We start from the raw sequence: 13,456 nt of genomic DNA, 5'->3' as shown, positions 1-13,456 counted from the left end.
GGAGAGTAGAGGTCCTTCGCTGCCTACGCCCTCCTTGCGCAGAAGGCTTTCGCGCAGAGAGAGTAGGAGAAGACTAGGCGTCAAAGAGCTTCTTTGCTGGAAGAAGTTTAAGAAACGCCCACTGACGGATTCTGCCAGCGAACCCCAGAGTCTGTCACGACTGGACCTAATGGTCAGGGGTCCCTTTACCTTTAAGGAAAAGTAAGACATTCCAGGATCAAATCGGAAACCGGGACGGCTTTTGTAAATCAGGGACATCCCTGAAAAATAGGGACACTTGGAGTATCTGCAACAAGGCTGGCCGTGTAGCAAAAGGAAATGCCATGCTTTTTTTATAACTGAAAGCTGTGACAGAGGTACACTTACAATATATTACAGTGGTACCTCGGGTTAAGCACTTAATTCATTCCGGAGGTCCGTTCTTAATCTGAAATTGTTCTTAACCTGAAGCACCACTTTAGCTAATGGGGCTTCCTGCTGCCGCCGGGCCGCCGGAACCCGATTTCTGTTCTTGTCCTGAAGCAAAGTTCTTAACCTGAGGTACTATTTCTGGGTTAGCGGAGTCTGTAACCTGAAGTGCATATAACCTGAAGCGTACGTAATCTGAGGTACCACTGTATACATTACATTTTACCATTTGGAAATAAGTCCAAGCCTTCCAGAACACTTTTTGTGTGGGAGATGCTATGTGGCAGTTAATTAGTGCTGACCAAACACAGATAGCATCTAGTCCTTGGGCAAAAGATTATCTTCAACCACCTTCCTTATTGTGCAAGAGAAACTAGGGGATTGAGTGATATTGTGCTAGTTAACCAAACTCCATCTTTCATCCTAATTAAGCCAAGGATCAACTCAGGAGTGACAATACCTTTCCAAGTATCAAAGGTCTTATGCCGACTAGACCCAAGATTAGGTTGCCAGCTACCAGCAATTTCAGTGGTTACTAGATAACCAAGATTTTATCTATAATTCTATAGTAAATAGGAACTCATTGGGGTGGGGGGAGAACCAAGGTACATTCTGCATTTATTTTATTTTGTAATCTGGAATGCAATCTGCTCCCTGACCCAGCCACAACTTTTGATTTGGGGAGGTGCATAGCATTTTACAAACCGAGCGCCCAGTTACCATGCCCTGATAGACAGAAAACACATAGTCTGGCTCACAAGGGGGAAAGGGCCTAAATCCTTTACAAATTCCAAATTCGAATGTCTCTAGATGTGCAGTGTTGAGATAAGTGAAACTAAAGCCGCTATGTTCTGCTACCTGAACAACACCCTGAGCAAACTCTTGCACAAATGGAAACATGACCAGAGCGGCAGAATCTTATCTATGCAGACTCTTGCAGAAGCTCCCATTCAAGGCTGTGTATATATTACATTTTCAAAGCACATTCAAAACACATTCCTTCCCACAGAGAATTCCGGGCACTTTAGTTCTCCCCTCACAGAGTTATAATTCCCAGTCATGCTTAACAAACTACAGTGCCCAGAATTCTTTGAGGGGGAAATGTGTTTCACAGGTGCTTTCAAGTTATCATGTGAAGCATATTTGCTGACCAGCGTGAGTGGCTATTTTCTTTCTGTCCACAGTCCTTTGGATCGGGGTCCTTCTCCAAATTCATTTCAGCATTACAACACTCTGGTGGATGAGACAAAATAAAACCTACATTTCTATCATCATGCCCACAGTCACATTTGTGACTGAATGTTGAATTTACCGTATATGTCAGGATACCTCAGTTGATTATAGTGTGATGCTGACACTGCCAAGGTTGCAGGTTTGACGCCTGTATGGGACAGCTGCGTATTCAGGTTGGACGAAATCATCCTCATGGTCCCTTCCAACTCTATAAGGGTTGCCATGTGTCCAAAATTTCCCAGACATAGCTAGAATACAATAGTTGGAAACAGTGTCTGGGCAGAAATTGATTTAATGTCTGGGAAAATCCAGACATTCCAAGTCGGAAGTCTAAATTTTGGCAAATTTCCTTAAAAATAGCTCAAACTTCATTTTTATTTATTTTTTAAAGATTTTGCAAAAAAGAAGAAGAAGCTAAACAACTTGCTTAGTCTACTGCTGATTAATCTAGCCTTCCTTCACCCCACTTCAATTCTCTTTTCTCAATAGCAAGCATGGTTTAGATTTGAATTCCAACCACAATGTATCTCTTCAGAAACACTTTTACTCAGATTATGCACTACTTACTATGAACAGCAAATGCCACGATCCGTCTGTGGTTTTCCATCAAAAAGCATATGACACCAAGGAAATTCTTACAGCCTAATCCTATACATGTTTACTTGCTTGAAAATCTCATTGAATTCAACTCAGTTTCTGCCCAACCCAAGTCAGTGTAGCCTCAGTTCTCTACACTAACAGCAAAGTCATTATTTGAGTCCTGATCCTTATGTAGCCAAAACTGTGCCATCCACTCACAAAAGTATCAGTAGGACTGGTTTTGGAGAAAAAAAATCTGTAGGAAAATAAACTGAAAGGGCAGGGGAAAACCCAAATTATTTCAGTGAGGCCTGAGAGTGTGCTCATTGAGCAATAGAGTGCAGAGCATCTGTTGGGATGGGAAATGGAAAATTGGGGTGCAAATGGAGTATCCTGGAAAAGAACATGGCTAGCTGTCTGGAACTGAGGCTTAACAGGAACACTCCAAATTATTTAATGTCATGTGTCATTTCAAAGCAATCCTCAGCCTTGAACTCTCTTGTTGTAGGTTGCCCTGATCCTTGGTGACACCTGAGCTCTGAAGCTGAAGGCCACCGGAGGGTCATGACACCTCTGCCTTAGTAGGTCCACTGTGACACTGAAGAATGTTCAGGGAAGGTCAGCTTGCAGCTTTCAAACAGGGATTTGGGCTAGGTGTTCATCAGTATACGGATGATACCCAGCTCTACCTGTCTTTTAAATCAGAACCAGTGAAGGCGGTGAAGGACCTGTGTGAGGGTCTGGAGGTGGTTGGAGGATTGATGGCAGCTAACAGATTGAGATTGAATCCTGACAAGACATAAGTACTGATTTGGGGGACAGGAGGCAAGCAGGTGTGGAGGACTCCCTGGTCCTGAATGGGGTAACTGTGCTCCTGAAGGACCAGGTGTGTAGCCTGGGAGTCATTTTAGACTCACAGCTGTCCATGGAGGCACAGGTCAGTGTCTACCAGTTCCAGCTGGTACACAGGCTGAGACCCTCCCTGCTCGCAGACTGTCTCGCCAGAGTGGTGCATGCTCTAGTTATCTCCTGCTTGGACTACTGCAATGTGCTCTACGTGGGACTACCTTTGAAGGTGACTCAGAAACTACAATTAATCCAGCTAGACTGGGGACTGGGAGTGGCCACCAGGACAATGTAACACCAGTCCTGAAAGACCTACATAGGCTCCCAGTATGTTTCCGAGCACAATTCAAAGTGTTGGTGCTGACCTTTAATGACCTAAATGGCCTCGGCCCAGTATACCTGAAGGAGCATCTTCACCCCCATCGTTCAGCCCGGACATTGAGGTCCAGCTCTGAGGGCCTTCTGGCGGTTCCCTCCCTACAAGAAGCGAGGTTACAGAGAACCAGGTAGAGGGCCTTCTCGGTAGTGGTGTCCGCTCTGTGGAATGCCCTCTATCAGATGTCAAGGAAATAATCAACTATCTGACTTTTAGAAGGCAGCCCTGTTTAGGGAAGTTTTTAATGTTTGATGTTTTATCATGTTTTTAATATTCTGTTGGGAGCCGCCCAGAGTAGCTGGGGAAACCCAGCCAGATGGGCAGGGTAAAAGTAATAAATTATTATTATTATTATTATTATTATTATTATTATTATTATTATTATTATTATTACTACTACTACTGCTACTACTATTACTACTACTACTACCTGGAGATGCCATGTTTCTTATGGAGAGAATAACATCCCGTAAGAGTAGAGACTGTAATCATTAATTGGCTGGCTTCCACTGCTAGCAACATGTATGTCTCCAAGTTTATTACTTTGTGACAAATGGTTAGTTAACAACTGTCTGGGAAGGGCGCGATATCAGTAGTACAATGGGCATCATAATCCTTGTGTTTTCTCTGTGGGGTTCCTGCATATCTTGTGACAAATTAGAGGTAAATCATTCCTTGATTTTAGGGCATATACTTGAATAAAGTAAAGATTCCTTTATCTTGTTATTTTTGCACAGCTCCTATGAACATTCATTTTAACCCAGGGACTTTCACAATCTTACATTCAGCATCTCTCTTTCCTGGTTAAACAAAATGAGTATTCCTAATACAATTATTAGCAGAATGTGGCTCGGTAGTAGAAGATCCTTGGTTGGAAATTGTGAGCAGCCACTATTGGTCTGACTTGCAATAAGGCAGCTTCTTATGTTCCTACCTTGCCCTGAAAGAAAGTAAGACAGGGAAAAGTCCAGCTGACTCATTCAACATATGTTGGTGAAACAATTCTTATCTGCCTTTGTTGACAGGTGGAGGGAACCCCACCAACTGACTCCAAATGGAGGTCAAAACATGAGAGTTTGCTATAAAAATAGAGCACATTGTGTTCTTTAATTTCTGCCCAATGGAGGAAAACCTGGCACCTGCACTTCTTTTGTTTTGAGAGCAAAAGTGTAAATCAGATTTTAAAAAAGAAAGCAGCAAAACCTGTTTTAAGTATCATGGAAGGCTTAGAGGTCGTACCAGTCAGGAAGATGGACAATAACTTTCTGTATCAGAAGCAAGAACAGAATAGATACAGAAAACAAAGTCCAGTGCCATCTAGTGACTAAACGATATAATGACGCTATCCACATAATGTATCCAGAATTTGGCTGATTTCCTCCTTTCCATTCTACTATATCATGTGCTGCTTCCCCCGCCTTAAACTCTCTCTCTCTCTCTCTCTCTCTCTCTCTCCCCCAGTGTACCTAAGAGTTGCTCCACACATATCGTACCACCACCTGATGACTTACAGTTGAACAGAACAAGGTGACATTAACATTCTGCGTTTAAATGTGTGGAACATTGCAATTTCAGGACAAAAATACATTTAGTTTAAAATTAATTCAAGGCAAGGTGCAACCTTTGGATTTTTGTGAAGTGTGGTGGGATTTTATACAATATGCTAATAATAATAAATTAAATGTATTGAATCCAGAAGCAAATAAGAATGTTTGGCTACCATGAGAATGTCAGAATATAATTTCGATGTTTATGAATACGATATATCTTATTCAAATGTCAATTTACTTTAACCTTGTTTACGGTCCTGATGATTACGCCATGATAGTAGTTTATGAGTATCACAGCAGAGCTACGGTGAAAAATAATAAAAATTACAAGAAAAGAAGTAAAAATATGAAATGCCTGAAAACCGATAAAAATATTGGAGAGGAGGACATTCTGGCTGGTTTGTGATGCTCAGTTATTCAATCAGGTCATCATTTGATGTTGCAACGTGCAGGTATGGACCAACCCTCTCCAAACTCCTCCTCTTGCCTTCACTCATTGTTGAGCCTGTCTAGGAAAATGTCTAAGACAGGCTTGGCAATAGTCACTTATGAAAGAATCACTTCAAGGGAACTCAGATTTTAAGGACCCTTTTTGCTAGGGCTAATGGGAATTGTAGTCCAAAACACGTGGAAGGCACTAAATTTGCAACGGCTAACCTAGTTACTTTCTGTGTGCTGAATTGCAAAATGATTGTGTATGTGGAATTGTAGACAAGCCCTAAGTTACCACAAGAAAGACCAATGGATATTATTTCGGCCGTTCTGTCAAGGGATGCTTTTCTCAAATGATGCAGTTGTGGTGGGGGCTGTACTTTTCTTCTAATACCCCCTCCCCCTAATTATGCAGAGTATTTCTGTGTACAAATTTTAGGGAACGGTCCGCAGTTGGAATAAGTGCTCTGATTTCACTAAACGATAACTAAGTCAACAGAAAGAAGCTAACTTCTGTTGGATATATAATTCAGCTAAGGGAGGGGTAGCTACCCTAGCTCAATTCTAATAAACAGCTGAAAGCAGAATTGGTTTGACGTCATTCTTCAGGTCTTCAATATTGACATAAAGGATATTTCTCTTCAGACAACTAAAAAATACTTGGTAACATTGTTTGTTCAGTATAGTGGCTACTATTTGCGGTGTGATTGTATCAGGTTCGGCTGCATTATTTAATTATTCTCTATGTTTGATTGCTTCATCAAGCTACAATTTGTCAGATTTAGGACTATTTAATATGTGTTTCTTTTAGGGCAATCAGATAATATCAGCATATGCAGGTAATCCTTATGGTTCAAGGCAAACAAGCATGAAAGGAAGGGAAAGTTGTTGTTTTTTGGCAGACAAGCTGTTATTAAGGCTACAATCCAACCAAACTTCAAGTGCTGTAAACATATTTTGATTTGAATGGGAATATACCGTGCCATCATAAGCATTGCTCAAAATGTAACACCTACTGAATTTGATTAGGCTGGTCCCCTAGTCAGGGACTGCAGATTAAGAGACACATGCTTGACTTCCTCCTGGTACCGGTACTGTAAGGGTTATATCCAACTAAATTCGTCTCAGAGCAGCAGACCCACTGAAATTAATGAGCCCAAATTTAGTCATATATATCCAATAACTTCAATGGGTATTCTCTGAGTAGGACTGGCATTGGCTACAACCCAATAAGTCCTTAATTTATGGAGGACCAGAGCTCAGCGGTTGGCAACATGGTTCAAATTCTGACATCTCCAATTAAAAAGGAGGGGGGGAAATGCAATGGGAAAGACCCTAGCTGTCAGTCAAACAACTGATCTAGTTGGTATAAGGCAGCTTCAATTGGAACGTGGCCAAATTTGCTGCTTCTTTTTACTTTTAATAAAACAAGTGTTGAAATCATTACATGGACAGCACGTTTGTTTCTGCCCAGGCTTTTAGCCTGCAACAAGAATACTGATTATCGCAAGCATTACTCTCAGCTTTGCAGTCATCGTATAAATATTATACTGGCTCTCCAGCGGCAGTGAAACTTAAATCTGTGACAGTGAAATCTCTCTGTACTGTACCTTTATCAGATTATGTCCTACCAGAGGGACAGTGCTTTCTTCCTTCTCGCCGGGCGCATGAATCCCTGTGCCATACCCGTGCCAAGCAACTAGATAAGGATTGTGGATTGTAATCCAGTACTTAACTCGATCGCCAAAAGCTTGGAAGCAAAAAGTCGCGTAGTCATCGAAAACACCGATTAGGGATTCGTTTTTCCACCCTCCATATCTCTCGTACAGAATCCAGGGCAAATCCCAGTGGTAAAGGGTGACCACAGGCTCAATATGCCTCTGAACCAGAGCATCTAGGAGACTGTTGTAGTATTGAAGCCCCTTTTCATTGACAGCTGTCACCGTCCCGGTGGGGAAGAGCCGTGGCCATGAAATTGAAAAGTGGTAAGATGAAACTCCCAAAAATTCCAGAGCTGCTAAATCTTTCTGCCAAAAAATGTAGCTGTCACTGGAGTCATCTGTCCTAGAACCAGCTCTCAGCTCTGAACGGGCAAACTCTTCCCATATTGACGGTCCCCTTCCATCTTTCCTTTGGGCACCTTCCACCTGAAAAGCACTGGTCCCCACACCCCAGAAGAACTTTTTGGGGAATGTGTCCTGCAGAAACATCTGGGTTTCATTCACAAAACTTGAACTGGACTCTTTCCCCCACACAGATCTTCCATCATTGTCAAGCCCAGCAACTGTTGGTATAAAAATGAACGCCCACAAGGCTAGGGATCCTTTCAGCTGCTGCATAAACATTGCGCCTTTCTGGAGTGTATGCTAAAAGTCACATTTTCTTTTTGGCGGCGCCTGGAAATGCATCCATTCCCCGGGATCCCTGCTGCATAGCTTGTCTTCATTTGCCACAAAACTGCTGGAGTGTCTTATCAAAGCTTCAGCAGGGGGAAAAAGCAAGCTTGTGACTGCAGAAACCCTGTTAATGATTAGCTTGGCATTGCAAGACTTAGGATGGGTCACGAAAAAGCAACATAATCCCAGGGAGATCACCTTCTCATGACCACTAGGACACCTGAGGGAGATTCTTTTTTTGCAGCAGAAAAAAAAGAGGTTCGAATCACGAAGGCTTCTCTTCATCAATGCCTAGTTGTTCTGAATGTCTGAAACGGCAGTCTTGGCAGCTGTCTGTCAGAGGATGCTAGCGGCTGATCCAATTACATTTAAAGGGAATAGAGACAAATTGCCTTTTTGACACAATTACCCACATGCAGAAAGCATGCTGCCACTGCTTAATCAAATAAACGGTAATTAATAGGAGGAAAGGCCAACCAGAATTGTCTTCAGAAGCCCCTGCAGCTACACGAGGATTTGTGAAAGGCTAGACAGTTTATGGCAGCTTGAGCTTTTATAGGTAAGAACTCTGCATACCCTTCAATGTTTCGCTGATGCGCAAATATAGGATGTTGGACACCTGGCTTGACAGAATACACGTGAAAAGGATCTAGGGGTCTTAGTAGACCACAAGCTTGGCATGGGTTAGCAGAGTGATGCAGCAAAAAAAAGGCTATTCTAGGCTGCATCAATAGAAATATAGGGTCCGGAACAAGGAAAATAATAGTAGTACTGCTCTATTATTTCATGATCAGACCCCACCAAATCTACAATTGTATCATTCTATGACATAGGACCCAAATATCTGATGATGATGATGATGAAGAAGAAGAAGAAGAGGAGGAGTTTGGATTTGATATCCCGCTTTATCACTACCCGTAGGAGTCTCAAAGCGGCTAACATTCTCCTTTCCCTTCCTCCCCCACAACAAACACTCTGTGAGGTGAGTGGGGCTGAGAGACTTCAGAGAAGTGTGACTGGCCCAAGGTCACCCAGCAGCTGCATGTGGAGGAGCAGAGACGCGAACCCGGTTCACCAGATTACGAGACTACCGCTCTTAACCACGACACCACACTGGCTCCCTCATCTGCTAGTTCAAACCTTATAATCTACAGAGGGTGAGACCCTGCTCAGGTCCCATCAGCTATTATGTATTATGCAATGATCTGAGATTGGGTCTTCTCTGCCATATGAAAATATGCTCGTCTTCTTCATTGACAACTCAAGACATCTTTCTTTAGGCAGTGGTGGAGTGTAGCTGTAGTTAAGAATGTTTTGATAAAGTACTGGTATTTGCTGTATTTGGTTTTATGCTTCTGCTTACTGGTTTTAATGTACTGTATTTGAAATATACTCGGAGTTGAGTGTTGATTTCATGCTCTTTATTTCAGCTCATGGTAAACAGTGAGAGTGCTTTCCCCTCAAGACCTCTGGCTATATATACAGTACAGTGGTACTTCAGGTTAAGAACTTAATTTGTTCTGGAGGTCCATTCTTAACCTGAAGCTGTTCTTAACCTGAGGTACCACTTTAGCTGATGGGGCCTCCTGCTGCCGCTGCACGATTTCTGTTCTCATCCTGAAGCAAAGTTCTTAACCTGAGGTAATATTTCTGGGTTAGCGGAGTTTGTAACTTGAAGCGTCTGTAACCTGAAGCATCTGTAACCCAAGGTACCACTGTACATTATTTACACAATTGGTCCCGTGTGATTGGCTGATTCACTTCCTCTTGGAGCTGGATTGGGTGGCTCCTGCAGACCAATCAGGTTGTTGCCTTCTAGGAGCCTACCTGCCTATTGTTCTAGGAACCAAGCTCAGTACATAACAGTATTTCAGGTATTTTGTATGATTGTATTATAAAGGCCTGGGATCCTGTGGTATGAATTCAGCTAGCACAGAATTCTAGTGCAGCAGGTTGCTCACCATGGCAAGACGGTTGTCCTGATTTTTTATTATTTGTTTTGTGGTTTGTATATTGTAATTTTATCTTGTGAACCGCCTTGAGATCTATGGAGGATGAGCGGTATACAAATTTAATAAATAACAATAATGAAGGCTGGATTAGAAATGTTATTAATCACAGTGACCCTGCTTGTAAATAAGGGATTTTGTGGGATTGTTCTTGATGATACTTTACAGATATCAAATAGAGATCAAACCAAATAAAAGGCAATAACCTTACAGGTGGTTTTACATGCTTTTGTCTTACAGAAACATCAGTGAGTGTGTAAATTCTGTGCAAGTCTGCAGTTAGGAGAATTTAGCATGAAACAGGCATCGCAAATCCTACCAGCATTTCCTTCCCTATCTTAATTAGCATCCCTTATATGAAGAAAACGAACATATACAAGAATAAGGCAGTTGTTCCCAGCAATAGCGTATTTCTCAGCAGGGATTTTTTTTTAAAAAAACAAAGTGATATAGGAACTGGTCAATAAAAAAAGAGGAATAAAAAAGCAATATACTGTATTTACAATTAGATTAAATAGACACTTTTATACGTGACTGGAACATAGCTATCAGTTGACAAGGACTCCTAATAGGAGATTAAGGGGAGCCAAACTATGTGCCATAACTTTCCCCCTTTACTTTCCATATTTTTTTCACCATTGTTGTTCAATTAGTTGGTTGTTGAGTGGAATTCTAGGACCTTGATATGCAAAGTTCTGTTGCAGTATATACTCATTTCCTCTTTCTTAACCTGCCAGTGCTTTAATTCCAGACTAAAATGCATAGGGGCTCATTGCAAGCCTGCAACTTCTACGCTTGATCTTAGCGAAAAGACCAGGTCTAACATGTTCCAGCTATCACCATTTACTAGATACAGTTCCACTTTCTGGTGAATTACTGTCCCTACATTTTCTTCTGGGGTGCCTTCAAAAATGTTAGTGCATGCTAGAGTAGCTATGTATCAGCTCACTGCCTCAGGTCTCTAGAAATTCAACATTTGAAGCAGTGTGAATGCATCTTAGCTCAAGTGAATATGCAAGCGAATGAAGAGCTCTGCTGAATTTGTCCCAAAGTCCTTCGGATCCTGTATTCCATTTTCCATAACAACCAGATGCAGATTCTACAAAGCTTCTAAGCATGGCATGAAGGCAAAAGACTTCCTCTTTTGTTTGTGCCTACTATTCAGAAGTCGATTCCAGATGGCTTATTTACGGAAGCTTCATGCTGATTTATTTGGGGGCGAGGCGGGTTATTTGACAATGAGTCAAGCATTATCCCAGACTTTGCAGTGCATTTTGCTGCCACTCTCCTTATTGCAAAAAGCCTGATCTTTTGGAGAAGCAGGGCTTGCTGTGCAAGAGCATTAAATCAACTTTAATTGTGCAACCTGAATTTGCCGGTATGTGATTAAATCCCACCTGAAAATAGCATGTCTGGAAGCACACAAAGCCTTTTTGTGGAAAGTGTCATTATATAAGTTTAGCCATGAAGTGTCACTGAACTTAGCTGTATCTGGGGTTCAGCGTTTTCTGTTGCTGGTCTGTTTTGTTTAAGATTTGTACCCCCGTTAAACTTTGGATGACAGACTATTATTTAAGGCACCTGTGCATCCTGGTGTTTTATACAATGCAGGTGGTGAGGTTAAGGCTCCATCTGCACTACACATTTAAAGCTTTTGCCAGAGAATCCTGGGAAATGTAGTTTGTTAAGGGTTCTGAGAAGGCCCTTATTCCCCTCTCGGAGCTTCAATTTCCAGAGTGACTTAACAGTATGTCCCTCTTCCCCAGGAACTGCAAGTTTGTGAGGTGTATAGGGGTCTCCTAACAAGTCTCAGTTCCTTTAACAAACTACAACTCCCAGGATTCTTTGGGGGGAAATAATGACTGCTTAAAATGGCATGATACTGCTTTAAGCGCAGATGAAACGTAATTTTAAACCCTTACGTTAGCTACAATACTTGAAGTTGGATGGTTAGGCTAGACAGTTATATCCGCTGATAAAAAGTGGGATGGTTTTAGGTTGGCCTGAAAAGTGGTAAGGCATCCCAACTCACTTCCAAACAAAAACGCCAACATACCTTACTAAGTCATTAAGGAGTTCCTTGGGATGTGACCTTTGGTTTATGATTTATATACTTATTTAGAATATATATTAGCGGATCATCAGCCAAGGCTCTCAGAGCAGTGTACAAAGATACACCAATAAAATACAATAAAGTAACCAACAATAAAAACATCATTTTCTTTTCTTTTTTCCCAAGCAATCATACTCAACTGTCCGTTTTAATCCATTAAACGATTGAGAGTATTTTGCTAAGCCAGGAGTGCAAAATGTGAGATCTATGAGCATTTAATTCAGTCCTTTATGGACCTGCTCGTTTTCAATAATCTATGTCTGAATATTCAAAAATGGAATACAGTATCTGAATATTCAAACTGCAGAATGGTGATTCTTGATGTCCTAACTAGTGAATCATTTTCAAAGACAGGAAACGGAATGATAGGATAATAAAGGAAACCAGGCAGTACTTTGCCCAGGGCCGTCTTAAGCATATCCGGCGTCCCCCCCCCAACCACGTTTCCCAGAGTTGTCAACCCTTTTTTTAGGGAGGGAACACCACCAGCAGCGGAGGAAACCTCTTGGGACAGGACGGCGCTGCCGGCGATGTGCCCATCTTTGCAGGGCTGGAGGAGGCGGGCAGTGGCTGGAGGGCGGCTCTGGCAGGGAAGAGGCGGAGGCGGGCGAGGGCAGCGAGTGGGCCGAGGGAGCCAGCCCCGTGGAGATCCGTGGCGCCTGATGCCCGGCTCGAAGATGAAGATGGCTAGCAGGAGGGGTGCTGTGCACGCCTGTGCCTCAACCCATTGGGCAAGTGAGCATGCCGAGCAAGTAGGCCTGTGCCAAGCGAGCACATGTCACCCCTTTCTCGCTGTTCAATCTCGCCTTGAACCTGTTGCGCAATAAACTTGGATCTTCTGCTGCTTGCTTCTGTCTCCGGCTGAGCTCATTTTCCTCCGCAGGGACCCGCGGACTTAGTCCGACAAGCTGGGTGGCAGAGTAGCCTCGCACCCAGATTTTACCGTAACACTTCACAGCTGGAAAACCAGATATGCACGCCATGACAACTGTTAGACACTTATTGAGCATAAACACAGAGGCGTACCTAACTTTTATTTATTTATTTTGAAAAGCTACCCGTGTGTGTGTGTGTGTGTGTGTCTGTCTGTCTCCCAGAGAGGTGGCACAACTCTCCATCCTTGGATGGCTTTATAGCAGAGGTGTGTGTGTGGGGGGGTGGGACCTGCTATTTAATGTCCTAGCTGAGATTCCTGCATTGCAGGGGGGGGTGAGCTAGATGACACACAGGGACCCTTCCGACTCTTGATTTTATGTGTACACATAGACACGCGCGTGCGCAAGATCCAGCCGAAACGAAGCGCTAATTTCAGCGCTAACAAAGTACACGCTTAAATCTTAAATCCAGACTGCTGCTACTCGGGGGGCGGGGAGCGAAGTCTGGATCTAAGGGAGCTTCATCAGCGGGCGTTCGCTAGGACCCGCCGGGCCCCATTTGCGCGGGAATCTGCTCAGGCGAACGCCTCTTCCCCTCTCCCGCGCTCCTCCCGCCCCGCCCGTGACGCCATCACCCCG

General features: G+C 43.0%; 1 protein-coding gene across 1 annotated transcript in view; it reads right to left on the bottom strand.

Annotated features, from left to right (window-relative positions):
• The window catches only part of KLB (klotho beta), a 30,721-nt gene extending 22,062 nt beyond the window's left edge, over nucleotides 1-8,659 (bottom strand). The window contains exon 1 of the mRNA XM_083754889.1: nucleotides 7,035-8,659. Coding sequence (XP_083611015.1) covers nucleotides 7,035-7,769 — 735 coding nt within the window. The 5' untranslated portion in view covers nucleotides 7,770-8,659. The remainder of the gene's footprint in view (nucleotides 1-7,034) is intronic.
• Between the last annotated feature and the right edge of the window lie 4,797 nt (nucleotides 8,660-13,456).

Source organism: Podarcis gaigeae, assembly GCF_964106915.1.
Source record: "Podarcis gaigeae genome assembly, chromosome: 9".
Lineage (NCBI taxonomy): Eukaryota > Metazoa > Chordata > Lepidosauria > Squamata > Lacertidae > Podarcis > Podarcis gaigeae.
Note: the sequence above shows the minus strand (reverse complement) of the source record. Positions and strands in the feature narration are given on the sequence as shown.